The 17,811-nt window shown below is 40.6% G+C and overlaps 1 protein-coding gene across 11 annotated transcripts in view; it reads right to left on the bottom strand.

Annotated features, from left to right (window-relative positions):
• LOC126268079 (uncharacterized) overlaps positions 1–17,811 on the bottom strand; it is a 422,439-nt gene that overhangs the window by 128,504 nt on the left and 276,124 nt on the right. For all 11 annotated transcript variants that reach the window (XR_007549078.1, XR_007549079.1, XR_007549077.1 and 8 more), the window contains one exon: positions 7,220–7,307. Coding sequence is in view for 8 of the 11 variants with exons in the window: in XM_049973545.1 (XP_049829502.1) it covers positions 7,220–7,307 (88 nt within the window). In the remaining 3 variants the exon portion in view is untranslated. The remainder of the gene's footprint in view (positions 1–7,219; positions 7,308–17,811) is intronic.

Genomic DNA, 17,811 nt, shown 5'->3' with positions numbered 1-17,811 from the left:
TTGATTATGACATATTGTAATGGTTTATTAAGTGGATTGTAATTTAGTTGCTATTTGTGTATTTGAATGCTGGGCGAAAATGTTGCCTGCTTTAAATCAGCTGACAGTCAGAGAGTCCCTTTAGTCAGCCATAGTGCTCGTAGTGCTAGTGTTTGTTTTCAATACCGTCCAGAGACAGGTAGTGCTATTTTCCTTGTTTCTACAAGAAGTGGTTAGCAATCACAGTTTAGTCAATAATCAACCGCCTTTAGTGAATTAGCAGTCTAGTTAAAAGCTGATTAACACTCTATAGTAAATTGATTTCTTAGGATGGCTAGGATGTGTGGCTGCTGTGTACGGACGCAGGAGGAGCTGGCCACTCTTCGCGAACAGCTGAGCGTGTTGATGGCCGCGGTCAGCCGTCTTCGGGCTGCTGCCTCGGAGTGTAGCGGCAGTGGGGAGTCTGGTGCGTCGCATGGTGCACCCCAGGTGTTAGATGCTTCACCCACTGTCCCTGCTGTCGAGACATCTTCGCGGGTACCGGGCGCGGTTGGGCCACCCTCTCCCCAAGGGGAATGGCGGGTGTTCAGCGGCGTTCGCGGCGCACGAGGCGGAGGGTCAATGTGGAGGCTGGCCGTGTGGCATCGCCCGCTCTGCCTGTGAGTGGACATGTGGCTGCTCCTTCAGCAAGGTCCGAGCAGGCACACGGGGGGAGGGGTTTATTAGTTATTGGGAGCTCCAACGTTAGGCGGGTGATGGAGCCCCTTAGGGAAATAGCGGAAAGGTCGGGGAAGAAGGCCAGTGTTCACTCTGTCTGCTTGCCGGGGGGTCTCATCCGAGATGTGGAGGAGGCCCTACCGGCGGCGATAGAGAGCACTGGGTGCACCCGACTGCAAATTGTTGCTCATGTCGGCACCAATGACTCTTGCCGTCTGGGTTCAGAGGTCATCCTCAGTTCGTACAGGCGGTTGGCGGAGTTGGTGAAGGTGGAAAGCCTCGCTCGCGGGGTGGAATCAGAGCTAACTATTTGTAGTATCGTTCCGAGAACCGATCGCGGTCCTCTGGTTTGGAGCCGAGTGGAAGGCTTAAACCGGAGGCTCAGACGATTCTGCGGAGAGCTGGGGTGCAAATTTCTCGACCTCCGCTATCGGGTGGAGAAATGTAGGGTCCCCCTGAATAGGTCAGGCGTGCACTACACGCCGGAAGCGGCTACGAGGGTAGCGGAGTACGTGTGGAGTGCACATGGGGTTTTTTTAGGTTAGAGAATTCCCTCCCTAGGCCCGACAAGACGCCTCCTGAGACGCGGCAAGGCAGGAGTAGGCAAAATGCAACAAGGAATAACAATATTAATGTGCTAATAGTAAACTGCAGAAGCGTCTATAGAAAGGTCCCAGAACTGCTCTCATTAATAAACGGTCACAACGCCCATATAGTACTAGGAACAGAAAGTTGGCTAAAACCAGACGTAAACAGTAATGAAATCCTAAACTCTGATTGGAATGTATACCGCAGAGATAGGCTGGACAGTGAAGGGGGAGGCGTGTTTATAGCGATAAGAAGTGCAATAGTATCGAAGGAAATTGACGGAGATTCGAATTGTGAAATGATTTGGGTGAAGGTCACGGTTAAAGCAGGCTCAGACATGGTAATTGGATGTCTCTATAGGCCCCCGGGCTCAGCAGCTGTTGTGGCTCAGCACCTGAAGAATAATTTGGAAAATATTTCGAGTAGATTTCCCCACCATGTTATAGTTCTGGGTGGAGATTTTAATTTGCCGGATATAGACTGGGAGACTCAAACGTTCATAACGGGTGGCAGGGACAAAGAATCCAGTGAAATATTTTTAAGTGCTTTATCTGAAAACTACCTTGAGCAGTTAAACAGAAAACCGACTCGTGGCGATAATATATTAGACCTTCTGGTGACAAACAGACCCGAACTATTTGAATCAGTTAATGCAGAACAGGGAATCAGCGATCATAAAGCGGTTACTACGTCGATGATTTCAGCCGTAAATAGAAATATTAAAAAAGGTAGGAAGATTTTTCTGTTTAGCAAAAGTGACAAAAAGCAGATTACAGAGTACCTGACGGCTCAACACAAAAGTTTTGTCTCTAGTGCAGATAGTGTTGAGGATCAGTGGACAAAGTTCAAAACCATGGTACAATATGCGTTAGATGAGTATGTGCCAAGCAAGATCGTAAGAGATGGAAAAGAGCCACCGTGGTACAACAACCGAGTTAGAAAACTGCTGCGGAAGCAAAGGGAACTTCACAGCAAACATAAACATAGCCAAAGCCTTGCAGACAAACAAAAATTACGCGAAGCGAAATGTAGTGTGAGGAGGGCTATGCGAGAGGCTTTCAATGAATTCGAAAGTAACGTTCTATGTACTGACTTGGCAGAAAATCCTAAGAAATTTTGGTCCTATGTCAAAGCGGTAGGTGGATCAAAACAAAATGTCCAGACACTCTGTGACCAAAATGGTACTGAAACAGAGGATGACAGACTAAAGGCCGAATTACTAAATGTCTTCCTCCAAAGCTGTTTCACAGAGGAAGACTGCACTGTGCTTCCTTCTCTAGATTGTCGCACAGTTGACAAAATGGTAGATATCGAAGTAGACGACAGAGGGATAGAGAAACAATTAAAATCGCTCAAAAGAGGAAAGGCCGCTGGTCCTGATGGGATACCAGTTCGATTTTACACAGAGTACGCGAAGGAACTTGCCCCCCTTCTTGCAGCGGTGTACCGTAGGTCTCTAGAAGAGCGAAGCGTTCCAAAGGATTGGAAAAGGGCACAGGTCATCCCCGTTCTCAAGAAGGGACGTCGAACAGATGTGCAGAACTATAGACCTATATCTCTAACGTCGATCAGTTGTAGAATTTTGGAACACGTATTATGTTCGAGTATAATGTCTTTTCTGGAGACTAGAAATCTACTCTGTAGGAATCAGCATGGGTTTCGAAAAAGACGATCGTGTGAAACCCAGCTCGCGCTATTCGTCCACGAGACTCAGAGGGCCTTAGACACGGGTTCACAGGTAGATGCCGTGTTTCTTGACTTCCGCAAGGCGTTTGACACAGTTCCCCATAGTCGTTTAATGAACAAAGTAAGAGCATACGGACTATCAGATCAATTGTGTGATTGGATTGAGGAGTTCCTAGATAACAGAACGCAGCACGTCATTCTCAATGGAGAGAAGTCTTCCGAAGTAAGAGTGATTTCAGGTGTGCCGCAGGGGAGTGTCATAGGACCGTTGCTATTCACAATATACATAAATGACCTGGTGGATGACATCGGAAGTTCACTGAGGCTTTTTGCAGATGATGCTGTGGTGTATCGAGAGGTTGCAACAATGAAAAATTGTACTGAAATGCAGGAGGATCTGCAGCGAATTGACGCATGGTGCACGGAATGGCAATTGAATCTCAATGTAGCGAAGTGTAATGTGATGCGAATACATAGAAAGATAGGGCCCTTATCATTTAGCTACAAAATAGCAGGTCAGCAACTGGAAGCAGTTAATTCCATAAATTATCTGGGAGTACGCATTAGGAGTGATTTAAAATGGAATGATCATATAAAGTTGATCGTCGGTAAAGCAGATGCCAGACTGAGATTCATTGGAAGAATCCTAAGGAAATGCAATCCGACAACAAAGGAAGTAGGTTACAGTACGCTTGTTCGCCCAATGCTTGAATACTGCTCAGCAGTGTGGGATCCGCACCAGGTAGGGTTGATAGAAGAGATAGAGAAGATCCAACGGAGAGCAGCGCGCTTCGTTACAGGATCATTTAGTAATTGCCAAAGCGTTACGGAGATGATAGATAAACTCCAGTGGAAGACTCTGCAGGAGAGACGCTCAGTAGCTCGGTACGGGCTTTTGTTGAAGTTTCGAGAACATACCTTCACCGAAGAGTCAAGCAGTATATTGCTCCCTCCTACGTATATCTCGCGAAGAGACCATGAGGATAAAATCAGAGAGATTAGAGCCCACACAGAAGCATACCGACAATCCTTCTTTCCACGTACAATACGAGACTGGAATAGAAGGGAGAACCGATAGAGGTACTCAGGGTACCCTCCGCCACACACCGTCAGGTGGCTTGCGGAGTACGGATGTAGATGTAGATGTAGAAACAAGATGGAAAATTCATAGAGAATGAAATGTCTTAACAAAATAAAAATCATATTAAACTGACTGTAGTTGTTGTCATGAGAATAAATTACAGTTTCCCGTCATGGAAATAGTACCAATTATATGGTGGGACGAGAGCTGTCGTGAATGTGTGTTTTGTGCTGCAATGTTGTCGACACTCACCGTGAAGTATGCCGGGAATAAAAGGGAGTGTGTCCGCTAATTAGAGAGTGGCGGGCAGATAATATGTTTAGAAGGTAGACACACTGTAACATTTTCACGTCAGTATAGAAAAAAAATCCAAAACGTGTTCAGATAAAACCAGCTGTTTTCCCACCTTGTCAGACACTATACCCACCCACACTCCTACCAATACCGTATCCTACCTGACCTTCCCTACCCCCAACAGACCTATTACTCCTCCGAGAATCCCATATTATGTACCGTTCCCTCTTGAAGTGTTGTCACTGGGATACATTCACATGCCACAGGCAAATACAGAGACATATAAGGAATTTATTAAATGCAAAAACGTGCTGGAACTGGTGCCAGATATACTCCAAACTCAACACTACACTCCCCATTAACTGTTCCAGATATTAGAAAACATTCCACTAACACCATACCTTACTGCACACTTCTCCACGATAACCATCCCTTACTTGACAACCTGAGGAAAGCTAACCACTTTGCATCCTATCTGTCTGACATCATCTCCATCTCCGATAAGCCACATTTTAAGTACTCTCTTTTCCATACTGTCCATGAAGTTACCAATACCACTGTCCCACCACTGGCTCCTAGCTTCCAGTAATTGGACAACATACCAAACACAGAATTAAGTATACCAATTACAGCAAGCTACAGAAAACAAGTACTCCACAAAAAATGTAACATTCCCCCCATCATAACTGCATCATTTATCGACACCTCAGAGAATGCCCCTCTCCTTTCTCATTACTCTTGCAACCCTTTACACCACTATCATCTCCACAGGTTATTATCCTCAACAATGCAAAACACCTAAAATCCTACTTTTCCACAAAACCCCAAAAACTTCCTGCTGATATCTTCTCCTACAGGCCCATTTGCCTCACCTCAGTATTTTGCAAGGACTTCAAACCCATCCTCTCCCAGCATCTCCATCAACAACTGAACCAGTACCACCTTCTTCCAGTTAACTAGTGTGGCTTCTGTCCCAATTTCTCCTCTGATGACCAGCTCCTGCACTTCACTCATTTCCTATCTCACCAACTCAACTCTCATAAATCCACTATTTTTGTCTACATTGACCTATAAAAAGCCTATGACCATGTATGGCATTCCAGTCTCCTTTTCAAGCTCGAGGCCTACGCTTTCCGCTTCCACTACTTCTACCTTACCATTTACAACCATCCTACCCAGCTTACTAACACACCAAAATATCTTTGACTGGCCCTTGACTGGCAACTAATATGAAATCCTCACCTACTAACCATCCTAACTAGACTAAAACTATTAATATGCTGGGATTACACCACTCCACTGTTCTCCACACCTAAAAAAGCACTGATTCGACCCATCCTTTTTTATGCAAATGTTGTGTTGATCTGTACCCCACCAAAGTTCTATAAATGCCTCCAATTCCTTGAACACCACACACTCCATCTCACTTTCTGCATCCATTTACATTCCCCCACATGGGTTACCTACTATCTCAACAAATACCCATCCCTCCTAACCTACATTGGACTCCTTCACATCTCATATACCCTCCGCAAACTAGTTTCCAGTAACCCCATTGATTCCCCTTTGATCGTCAACATACACACACTCCATATCCTATTCCAATGCAACTTCAACCAACTCCCTTTCCGAGACAACAAGATCTCCCCTGATAGTTATCCCTTCTACCAGCTTTAACTCTTCCCCATCACTCCCTCTCCACGCCAGGGTTCCTCTCTCTCCTGTATTTCTCCATCCATTCCCATTTCTTTCCTCTTGCAACCACTCCCCTATTCACATAAGACACTACTCCTCACCCTCTGTCTTTCCTGCCAACTGTATTTTCCCCTATCCACCTCAGCTCCTCCCTCTCATCTTCACAGTTTTTGTTTCTAACGGACCCCTACCTTCCTACCCACATCCCTCAATCCTATGGAATATATTTTTGTCTCCAGCAATACCTCTCACCCTTATGCAGGTCCTTCAGAATTTACCCTGAAACTGCAGAGCTTCAGTGTTTTTATCCGAAGGTTTTCACCTTCCTCCAAAGTGTTTTAAAATGTATATATGTTCCTGTTGTTTTCAACTGCCCATCTTTTATTTTTAATTTAAAACGTAAAACAGTCTAACATTTTCTTTGTATTTTTCATCATAATTTTTTTTAACTTGCTTGGCTCAAGAGCGGAGAATTGCACCGCTGACAGCCCCCCCCCCCCCCTCCCCCATATGCAGTGAGGGGCATGGAAAAAAAAAAAGGCCGTTTTTTAGGTCCCACGGTAACTACAACCTCGGAAATCACAACATATTCAGAAGAAATATGTGTGACAATGAAGATATAAATTTCACAGCTGCACCATGAGGATCATGATGATTAAAATAGTGAAAATACCGATGATCGAGTGAGTAAGTGCAAAATGAAGAAAAGAAAATGGTCTGTAAATTAATATGAGCCATTTGTTTTTGTTTATTTTATATAATCAAAATGCAGACAATCAATAAACAGCATAAATGTAGAATAGGTATAATGTTAATTTAAGTAGGTAATTTATGTCAATAAAACAGTTTGTAATTTTGATTAGTCAGAATATTTAAAAAAACAAATTGTTCTCCAGAATTCTCTTACACAAAAGAGAATCGTCTTATAATCAAGGTCATCTAATACTCTGGTAAATATGGCATGGCACCTTATTATCAAAATATTGCGCTTTGCATCTACTTTCTCTGAACAAAAAATAGCTAACTAACAAGAAATACACAGTGAATGAAGAATGCCTGAGAAATTTTGATTTCTAAAAGATACTGATAACTTAAGAGAAAAATTACATGGAGTGGATGGGGCTAAAGACAGATTATGTTGAGAACAAAAATAATTTAAAATATTGTGATTATACTTACCCTAAAAGAGGAGCACACAATTCTCTATGGTGTTTGTTTATAAATTTTGCTTTCAGGATTGCATCCAACATGTGTTCTTCAGAATTATCTGAAAATTATTTTCAGGGTTAACGTCAGGAAGAAATAAATTAACAATCAAACAACATTACCTTTGGGTGTTTCTATGAACTACTTTCCAACATTAGAACAAAAATGATAACATTAAAATTGGTCCAATGACTTATTTCCCCTCTAAAACATGCTTTCATGAACTTATCTGGAGCTGTGAAATTCTTTAGATGAAACTACAAGAGACTAGAAGAGGCTAATTAAAGTATGTTACAAAACTGAAATGTTATAATGTACTAATTTTGGAATCATTATATAAATTTCCACTGGTATACTCTAGACTACAGCTACCAAAACCTGGATATGACACCTGCACTGAGTGTCTGACTGAGGTTTTAGCAGCTATCATCTGGAGCATATCAATGGAAAAATGTGTATCCACGCTATTTTGTTGAAGGAGTTTAGAGTTGACTGCTGAGATGAACGGACCCTTGTGCGAGAAGGGGCAATAATATTGAGTGTTTTAACGCCAAAACTATATATAAAATTAAATAAATAGGTGGATATAGATGAAGACTGGACTTTGGTTACCCCAAAAGATTTTTTTGCTCCCCTTTAACTTCCAAAGTTCTCCCTTGTTTACTTCACAACTTGCTCAGTTAGAAACTGTACAGCGTGGGGAACAGTTTCTGACAATCTCCCACTCCCTTGTCAAGTACTACTCCCATTTCATATGCTTTGACTCTTTAACTGTAGTCTGGTTTCTGTACGAGCTGCAAATAATCTTTTGCTCACTGTATTTTATTCCTGCTACCATCTGAATATCAGTGTGTATTTTCATCGCCACTGTCAAACTTTTTTATAAATTTACAAATGATATGAACATTTTCTTCAGCCTATTTTCTAAGATAGGTCGTCATGTACACCACGAGTTTCACAACTTGTTCAGAACCCAAACTGATCTTCCCTGAAGTCTCCTTCTACCAATCTCCCCAATTTTTCTGTAAATAACTTGAGTCAGTATCTTACAACTACAAATTTGCCTTATCACTCCTAGAACATATCAGAGTTGCTAAGTGGATAATAGTATGAACACGAATCTCTAATTGGACGTGCACTCTCTCCACAATACAGGATCTGCTGTGCATAAGAGCAACTGGAAGTTATGATGACAGATAATTAATTTAAGTAACAAACTACATATGAGACAATTAAATGTGATTAGATGAATAAAAAATTCTACTCACCAAGCAGCGGCAGGAGAACACACACACACACACACACACACACACACACACACAAAAGGTTTCACTTATGCAAGTTTCAGAGCCAGGGGCTCCTTCTCCCAGCAGAAGAGTTGAAGGGGAATGAAGAGGGGAGAAAATAAAGGACATGAGACGTTTTTCACTGTTACAAACTAAATATGTGGTAACAATGCCCAAGGCTAGTAGTCAAAGTCAAATGCATTATAGTGCATTCCATGTCACATGAAACAGTCAGTGTTTCTTTTTCAGATGATGGTTCACATAATGTTCTCAAATTACTTGGTCAGTTATCAATGTAAAACTAGCAATCACAGTCAATCAGTATAGCTTGTACACCTGTTTTTTCAAAGCACAAAATTGTGAAATTTTTACAAATTTTGATCAGAGTGCAAAATAATTGACGAAATTGTGTGGAATCGATAATTTGTAGTCGATGGTGAAAATCTGATCTGAGTTATGCAATGATATGCAAAAATCGTTGACAACTGATTCTAAACCAACTTCAGTATACATCAATATCTTATATTGCATGATGTAATGCTAACTTCCATTTCCTGTGCAGGGAAGTAAGACATCCAACGATGTCCAGCGCATTCTTTCATCTGGCAGTGTATTGTGTGTTGGAAATTGCTGCTCATCACTGGTGCCCACTCTTATATTTTGAGATTTGTTTTTGTCCTGCAATTTCTTAATATAGTAGTGACAGTTTTCGTTTGAGAAAAATAATTTTCATTTGAAGGATTTTACATGTTAGACAAAACTAGAAAGATACTTACGTGCAAATACTGCAAAGTGCAAACTGAATGGCGAAGAAAGGACATGTGCCTAAAACATATTAATAACAGTTTTCCCCATAAGAAGAAAAAGGAGAAGATGCCAACAATGACAGGCGTCAAAAGAAATGTTACTCCCTCAGACATCAGTGTGGCAGCAAAAACAAGCTTTTGTTGATCATCCAAAGCAGAGAGAGTGAATGAACAAATATGTACCAAGTTTGTGTAATATTACACATTTTTTGAGGAAAGGAAATACAATTTAACTTACACTGGAGCCAATTCAATTGTGGGGCATCGGAGCAACAATTTTCCTAGTGTTATTAAAAATAGACAGACATGGTTTTACGTAGTGAAATGTAGCTAGCAGGGAAGATAATTCCTTCATGTTTGCCTACAGCCCACCATTCCACCCCACCCCAAAAACTCTTATTTTTTATGGTAAGAATGAAACAGAGACCTTGTCAATCAGCAAATGTTAGCAATGAGAACAGCCGCCGTCAAACCAATATCCATATGTTTCACAATATTACTTATCATTTAGCTACAAAATAGCAGGTCAGTAACTGGAAGTAGTTAATTCCATAAATTATCTAGGAGTACGCATTAGGAGTGATTTAAAATGGAATGATCATATAAAGTTGATCGTAGGTAAAGCATATGCCAGACTGAGATTCATTGGAAGAATCCTAAGGAAATGCAATCCAACAACAAAGGAAGTAGGTTACAGTACGCTTGTTCGCCCACTGCTTGAATACTGCTCCCACACCAGATAGAGTTGATAGAAGAGATAGAGAAGATCCAACGGAGAGCAGCGCTCCGTTACAGGATCATTTAGTAATCGCGAAAGCGTTACGGAGATGATAGATAAACTCCAGTGGAAGACTCTGCAGGAGAGACGCTCAGTAGCTCGGTATGGGCTTTTGTTAAAGCTCCGAGAACATACCTTCACCGAAGAGTCAAGCAGTATATTGCTCCCTCCTACGTATATCTCGCGAAGAGACCATGAGGATAAAATCAGAGAGATTAGAACCCACACAGAAGCATACCGACAATCCTTCTTTCCACGTACAATACGAGACTGGAATGGAAGGGAGAACCGATAGAGGTACTTAGGGTACCCTCCGCCACACACCGTCAGGTGGCTTACGGAGTATGGATGTAGATGTAGAGACTATGTTTACATGGGACCTGGAATTGAATACACTTTCTGTACTTAGTATGTTAATTATTATTCTGATATCAGGCATAGCAAAATATGAAGACTAATGAGCTGAAACCATTGAACACAAATGCAATTGCAGGTGGAACACATTTGGCACATATGATGATCAAACATCCATAGGAACTTTTTCAAATCGATTTCAGTACCTCTGGATAATTACTAACCGTATGGTTATGCTCTTTCTCTCATTCAATGATATTTACACTTAAGTAATACATGCTGGATCCCTTACTCATTCCAAAGACAAGGAAATTAATAATTTAATTCCATAATTGGTGTTAAGTAGTACTCTAATATTAGACCTGTTGATATTTTTAAGGTACTAAGGGACTTTCCCCTCAGCTGGAAGCTTTCACAGAGGTTCTGAACCTTCATCGAAGAGGAGGAAGAGAGATTAAAAGAAAACGGGAGAGATTAAGAGTGTTTCAGTTCTTTGTGATGACATGACAGAAAGATAAGACAAGTGTGTTTTCATAGTTCTGATGAAAGTGCTTTATTGCAGCAATTGAGCAGTTCAGGAGTTGTTTGTTGGGGGAATGAACATTGCTGAAAATGCAAATGCTTCGGAATTTTCACAAGCAATTACACGTGTAATTCAGAAACTTGATATTCAGACCCTAAATGTACTTTCTGTAACTTCGGATTCAGGCTGTTATATGTGCAAGTGTTTAAATGCAACCCTTTCAGAAGTGTTAGTACACAAGCAGTGCTGAGCTCATAAATTGAATTTGGTGGGCAGTGTGTGGACCTCGTGATTTGAACCATAGTGTTGTGCTGACAAAACACATCTTCCTCAGTACCCGAAAATGAAAATATGCTATTATATTCAAATCTTAAATCAGGAAGATGAAAGTAAATCCACATAAGCTAAGCTTTTTCCTATTCTTATAACCACCACATGGAACTCGTGGTTTATAAGTGTCAAGTACCTTGTAGAATACAGCAATGATACAGAACACACTTGAAAGTGTTGAAGATGTTTGTGTTGCTGTGAACTATTTTAAAGTCTGGACCTCTAATGAAAATTCGGTGTCTAGCTGTTTTTCTTTTTTAGCACTATTCAAAATGTTGTGATTTGCTGCTGATATTAGAGAGCATCAAGACACCACTAATTCATGTTCTACAATCTTAGTGACCTTTCAAAGAGCATTAAACCACTAGAGGATACTTTTTTTGGCCTCAGAGAATCTCTCCATAAGCTGCCAAGCAGCCTGATGAAACTGAACCACTTGATGGAGTGTGACGATGGGAAGATTGTCACTTCTTCCATCAGTAAATCGTTTGATCTGAGAAACATTATGAAAGGTTACTTAGACATTGTTGAAATCTCTCATCTAATAAAGCGAATTCCCATCCTACAAGAACTTTCAACATCAGAATATCTTTAACCATACACAGTGTTCTTGCAGAGAAGGTAAATACAGGGTATCTACGTGGGCAAGGAAAAAAATTTCCGGATTTTTCCCAGATTTCCCGGTTAAAAATACATTTTTCCCGGGTGAAAATACACTTTTTCCGTGTGAAGTGACCATATACTATGCCTTGGCACTGTAAAACTCATCAATCCTTTGAACGTTTATGGTTTTATATATACCGAAGTAGAATTTCCCGCCATTTTAGAAAACGAAACTCAAGGGAGGGGGGGGGGGGGGGGGGGGGGCCACACGTTTTGAAACTCCTTAGATGTGCAGCAATATGTACGCTGCATGTTTTCGTATTACGACGGTATAAATTCAAATTCCACCAAATACCGCATGTTACTTTCCGAAGCATTGAAATCCAGACTGCGATGCGCTTTTGTAAGCCACTCATCACTCATGTCACGTAATCTCGCCAGCTGGTGACAGCATAGGACACGTGATGTAGTCAGCCAATAGCAAGATCACTCTTAAGTAGTGCGAAAACACAAATAAGAAAAGTTATTGGTTTAAATTAATATACATAGCATTCACATATAATATTGGTCTCGAAGATTAATAAGCTGGAAAAGAAGCTATGCTTCCACGTATAACGTTTTCTGCGCGTGATACACTGTAATATACATCACACAAATGTGCCAGTAAAATTTTTAATAACAACGTAAATGTGTGATCTTCTGAGCTCGAAATTCTTCTAAATGGCCGTCCTCAAAGAGTTGATTTTTAAATGAGAGTCAAACGCTTTGTTATTTAAGAAATTCATCGTACATTCTTGCACATAGTTCATCTTACGTAAAAGGAAATTTGCTTTTAATGTATGTAACGCTTTTCAAACCACCGTTCGCAATATTTTCCCGCTATCTGTTAGAAATACCGTAGTTTCGTTTCAGCAGTTGCAAGAGAGCGCCAGATAAAAGTCGTTACTGCGCGATGACGCAGGAAGGCCACATGTTCGTACGTCTAAAACATTAAAGGATCTTACATTAGGTCATAAAAGAAACAAGACATCAAAGGATACTTCAAGTTCATCGCAATTTCGTGAACAATACTAAAATGCATAATTCGGCTTAAAGTGCACATTCGTATGTCCACATTCGGATGTAAATTTTCTTGCAGTACCAGTATTGTATTATCTCATGTTTGGTACTTTATTATGTCATAATGTCATACGAGCACTTTTAATGAGCGAACAGTTGAAACCAGCCAACAGTGTGAAATTAAACAGTTCGTTTCAAATAAACTGATTGCCTCAGCAGAAAAGATTAATAAAAGCCACATCTCTTTAGCAAACCGACAAAAATAACTTCATTGTTCTGCAAGGCGATTAATGCATGAATGTCAGGAAGGTGGAAATAAAATCTGAATCTAATGACATATTTTAGCCATCCGTAATTATGCGAACATATTTTAATTCATTTGATATCTCACGATCACAAATATCCATTTTATCATTTAATGTGAGAGCAATAAACAAAGAGGAAACAACAAAATCACTGAAACAACAAAATCACTGAACCTAAACACAGGTCACGTGGAGGCGACCCACCTCCCAACCACAACTCAAACTACTCTGTGCATCAGACCTGGATTTACTATATTTCTGAACTGGTGCAATATTAGGTAGTGGCGCCAAGCCACACTTCTGTAACAAGAAGTGGGAGAAGATACTACTCATACGTGTCTCAACTACGCATGCACAAGAGCCCGCCTGCAACTGCTCAAAGGAATCTAATTTAAACAGTTGTGACGTCACACTCATCGGAGGCAATTTGTTGTTATGAAGCATTGCATAGTCTTCCTATAGTCTTTGACACATTTTGCTGTTGGCAGACGCTTGTATGAGCACTGTGTTTTGTTGTTGTATACGGCGCATTTCCTTTGCAACTTAAGTTTATTTTACCGTGAAAGGTACTGGTCTAGTGCGACATCTATCTAGTGACAGAAAGGGTTAAGCTACGAAAATTACCACACACATTATCTGCACTCCAGAATAGAGAGCAGTCTAAATTGCCGCCAATCCGCGCATGTGCACTAGGCAGCGATAACTTGCGCATGCACAAAAGGGGATACTGCAAGTGCTTTCTGTTTGTTATTTTTTTATTGTTAGATGGATAGTGGCCAATTTCAGAATTTCTTGTTGGGGATTTTCCCGCATTTTTCTCAGTATTAGGTTTCATAAATGCAGAAAGAAATTTTTTTTTTTTGCCTGTAGACTCTTCTATACTAGTAGTTTGTGAAGGCATTTTTTTTGTTGATTGCTTCATATTCTAGAAATGAAGTGATGCAAAGAGGTGCTAAGTGTATTAATTTGGGATGTAGTGAGGAAAGGTGTATGTATGGCTCGTTGTATCATAATAAAGTACGCCAGCAATCGTTTCTTTCTGAGTCATATGCATAACATTATACAGTGATTTTCAATTTGTATCAAAATGCCTTATGAAAGTTCATGTTTGATTTGATTGCATCTCTTGCCTTATTTCAGCACACCACAAAAAAGAAACGCAGTGATAGGGAAGAAAGTTGCCAGGAAACTTACTGTTACAACCAGTCTGAAACATAACAAGTCTGAAACATAACAAGTCTTTTACCGGTTATTTTATTCGTAATCTGGGATGGTATGATCACAAAACGTATAAACATATGATCTAATTCTTACTTTCGAGAATGTGAGACAGCCTCCCTCATGACTGTGTCACGCTTGTTACTTCCATCTTCTATCAAAGACAGCTGTTTCTCGAAATAGACCATGTCCATCCTCCTGAAGTTTCAAAATACTTGCGGCTCTTCGAGCCTCAGTTCTTTCATAAGCAGTGATCATAATCCACTCCCTTCATCCCTTCCTTTCGGCCAGGGTCAAACTCAACAAACTCAGGCTTTTCGTTTCCATCGCCGTCCTGCCCTAATCTAAAGATTTACTGTCACTGTCAGGGCAATAGCTCCAAAAATAAGTGGGTTCTCCATGTGCAAAATGCTGTAGAAATACATATATCTTTGTAACTAAGTGTCGTAATGTAAAACTAACAGTTGAATCTGTAATTCAGAACAGTAGTAACCTACATAAGAGAATAACAATTACTTAATAAATACTGATAAAAAACAATTTCTTATTAAATAGGTACCTTGAGCTCACATAAAGGAATGACGTCCCAATATGTCTCAAAGTCCCCCTTGTGTTTCGCGCGGCAGAACTAACAACTTTACAAGAGATTAGACAGTTCTATCTGTGTTTTGCATGTTATTACTGTCTACTGCACACGTGAGTCAGGTATATCCTGCGTGGATGGTGTAATAGGTCTACGTGAAACAGCCTGTAGTTACAGATATGCACACTTTGGGCACTGGTGCATAGGTGTATGGTTTAGGAGCATCGTGTAATAGGGGCTTAATGCCTCACAGAAGAGCAGACATAAAGTGCCACGTGCAACGCCCAGCAAAAGAGCAGACATCGGGCATACAGAGGACATCACGTCAATATGTTTCCACTGTGGACACCCTCAGTACAATGTAGGCTACTGCAGAGGAAGAAGAAGATGAGGAGGAGGAGGAGGAGGACGAGGACGAGGATGAGGAGAAAAAGAAGAAGAAGAAGAAGAAGAAGAAGAAGAAGAAGAAGAAGAGTGTTCGATGACTATTATGGTGCAAGACAACACCTATTACAACACCCCTATTCATGCTAGTCGATTGTGCATGATTACAGTCTGGATATTGAAAGAGCGCAGAAATTTTGAGAGTTGAAGCCCTTACATATGCATGAATGACACCACGCAAAAATTTCTGCTCCTTTGATTCATGTACGAATAAGTCAATGTGCCAAGTTGTAGCACGATTCTTGTATTACTAATGTTACATACGATTTTATTCTTTAAACTCGTGTTTTACCATGTTTTACAAATGACATTTGTCTGTTTGTATTTCTGCTTCTTCTGTCTGATGTATTCATTGAGCTGTGAGCTTTGTTGGGGGCACAGCAGCTGACAGTATGATGTCAGTGCATGTGTAGCAGGGACACTTTATCACCAATTACAGTTTCAAGAGAGACACCAGTTGGAAGATACCGTGACGCAAAGTTAGCATTGCATAAGAAGAGAAAATCTATCTTCAATTTATAATCTGTCATTATCTTATATGAAGTCTTTTGAAAATGTCTTTCTATAGTCTCTTATGAGACATCATCCTTTGTGGACCCGAAGCCAACAATAAATTAATGTGTCTTTGCTAGCTCGAAGCCTACCCACGGATGAGTTACCAAGATGTGAGGATGTCTCAACAGCCGAGCTATTCAAGAGTTAATCGACTCCAAAGTTTATTTAATATCAAATACTTATTGTAGCCAGATAAAAAAAATGAGCCAACAGGAATATGTATCAAAAGAGTAACTATTAATGAAGGAACACAGCCCTTTGAATCTGTTGTGCCAACAAAATATAGTCATAATGTTGTTCTTGGATGGGACTTGTTGCAGGCATTACAAGCAGTTGCTCTAGGCTGCTGTTTACCATTGAAGACATTGTTATCCCCTTGTTCTTGTTGTCTAGATGCACAGCTAAATGATGAACTTTTGTGGATGGCAAAAAACTGCTCAGGCTGACAAAAGAAATCTTCATACCAGTAACAATCATAAACATTGTAGGTGGTGGTGAAGAACAGCACTGGATCACTGTTACATGCAGCCACAACTCATCCCTGTAGTAGTATATATGTAAAACAGTCAAAACAGCCCATGATGGACATCTTGGTGCCATTAACGAAGACTCATGCTCTGTCATCACTAGAGACCTAGGAAGCTACTATTGAAGTACCAATAAAAACTGGCCTGACCAGGGAACAACAAGGGCGAGTGTCAGAGGTATGCTGTGGTACTGTACGATTTCATGTTTTGAATCTAATGTCATACAATCAATGACACCAACAATCCTTAGTTGCAGGCTAAGCCAACACAGCTGTTTGTAGCAATGATACTCCTCCTCCTCCTCCTCCTCCTCTCTGGTTAACTCTTAACTACTAAAAATTGGCTATAATGAATAAGGTTTGTTCCACTAAGAAATTATGTCATTTAAACATTATTTATTTATATAAATCAACTTTCCATAGTATAAACTTTTCAAAACACACATCCACTGCCAATACTGCAAGCCACCAAATCAAAGGGAAAAACCATTTTTCTACATGGCTGCTCATGTGTCACCGTAGACAGACACTTCCATTTGCCAAGCCTGCTGCTAAGCACTGTTGGCATCAGCAATTATACTATATTAGATTCAAAGCATCCAATGGTATGGTGCCTTTACACAGCCTTATCAAAACTGAAAGTGTCAACTTCTTCGTTTGTGCCTAAATGTTCTGTATACAAAGATATCTGACAGAAAGTATGAGGTCTATCCCAAAAGCTGTGAAATATAATTTTTTACTACACCCCAACCAGCCACAACATGTTTGAGCCATTTAAGATAGGCTGGGAGGAGGGGGAAACACTCTCAGCCTTTGCACTGCAACATGAATTGTTGGCATCAGAATTGCTGATTTAGGACACCTGATTGGATTCAATGTCATGGCGGATACTTTCGAACGATGTTGGGTGATCAAGTTCTGCACACAAGACAACAAAAAAGATGCAGAAACTTGCACTGCTTAACAAGCATAAACCATCAAAAGGAAAGACTGATGAAAATGTGATACGTGTGTGGGCTATAGCTTGTTGAGTGTTGATGGGACCTTCTACATGGGCATTCCAGAAAGATCGAGGAAAAGGATCTCTGGAAGTGAAAAGACAGCACCACTACCTTACTCTTGCGTCACAACAATGTGCCTAGCCACATGCCTCTCTGTGTCCACGAATTCCTGATGAAGCATAACATTGCAATCC

This window comes from Schistocerca gregaria, chromosome 4 (genome assembly GCF_023897955.1).
Source record: "Schistocerca gregaria isolate iqSchGreg1 chromosome 4, iqSchGreg1.2, whole genome shotgun sequence".
Taxonomy (NCBI): domain Eukaryota; kingdom Metazoa; phylum Arthropoda; class Insecta; order Orthoptera; family Acrididae; genus Schistocerca; species Schistocerca gregaria.
This window is presented reverse-complemented; position numbering and strand designations above follow the sequence as displayed.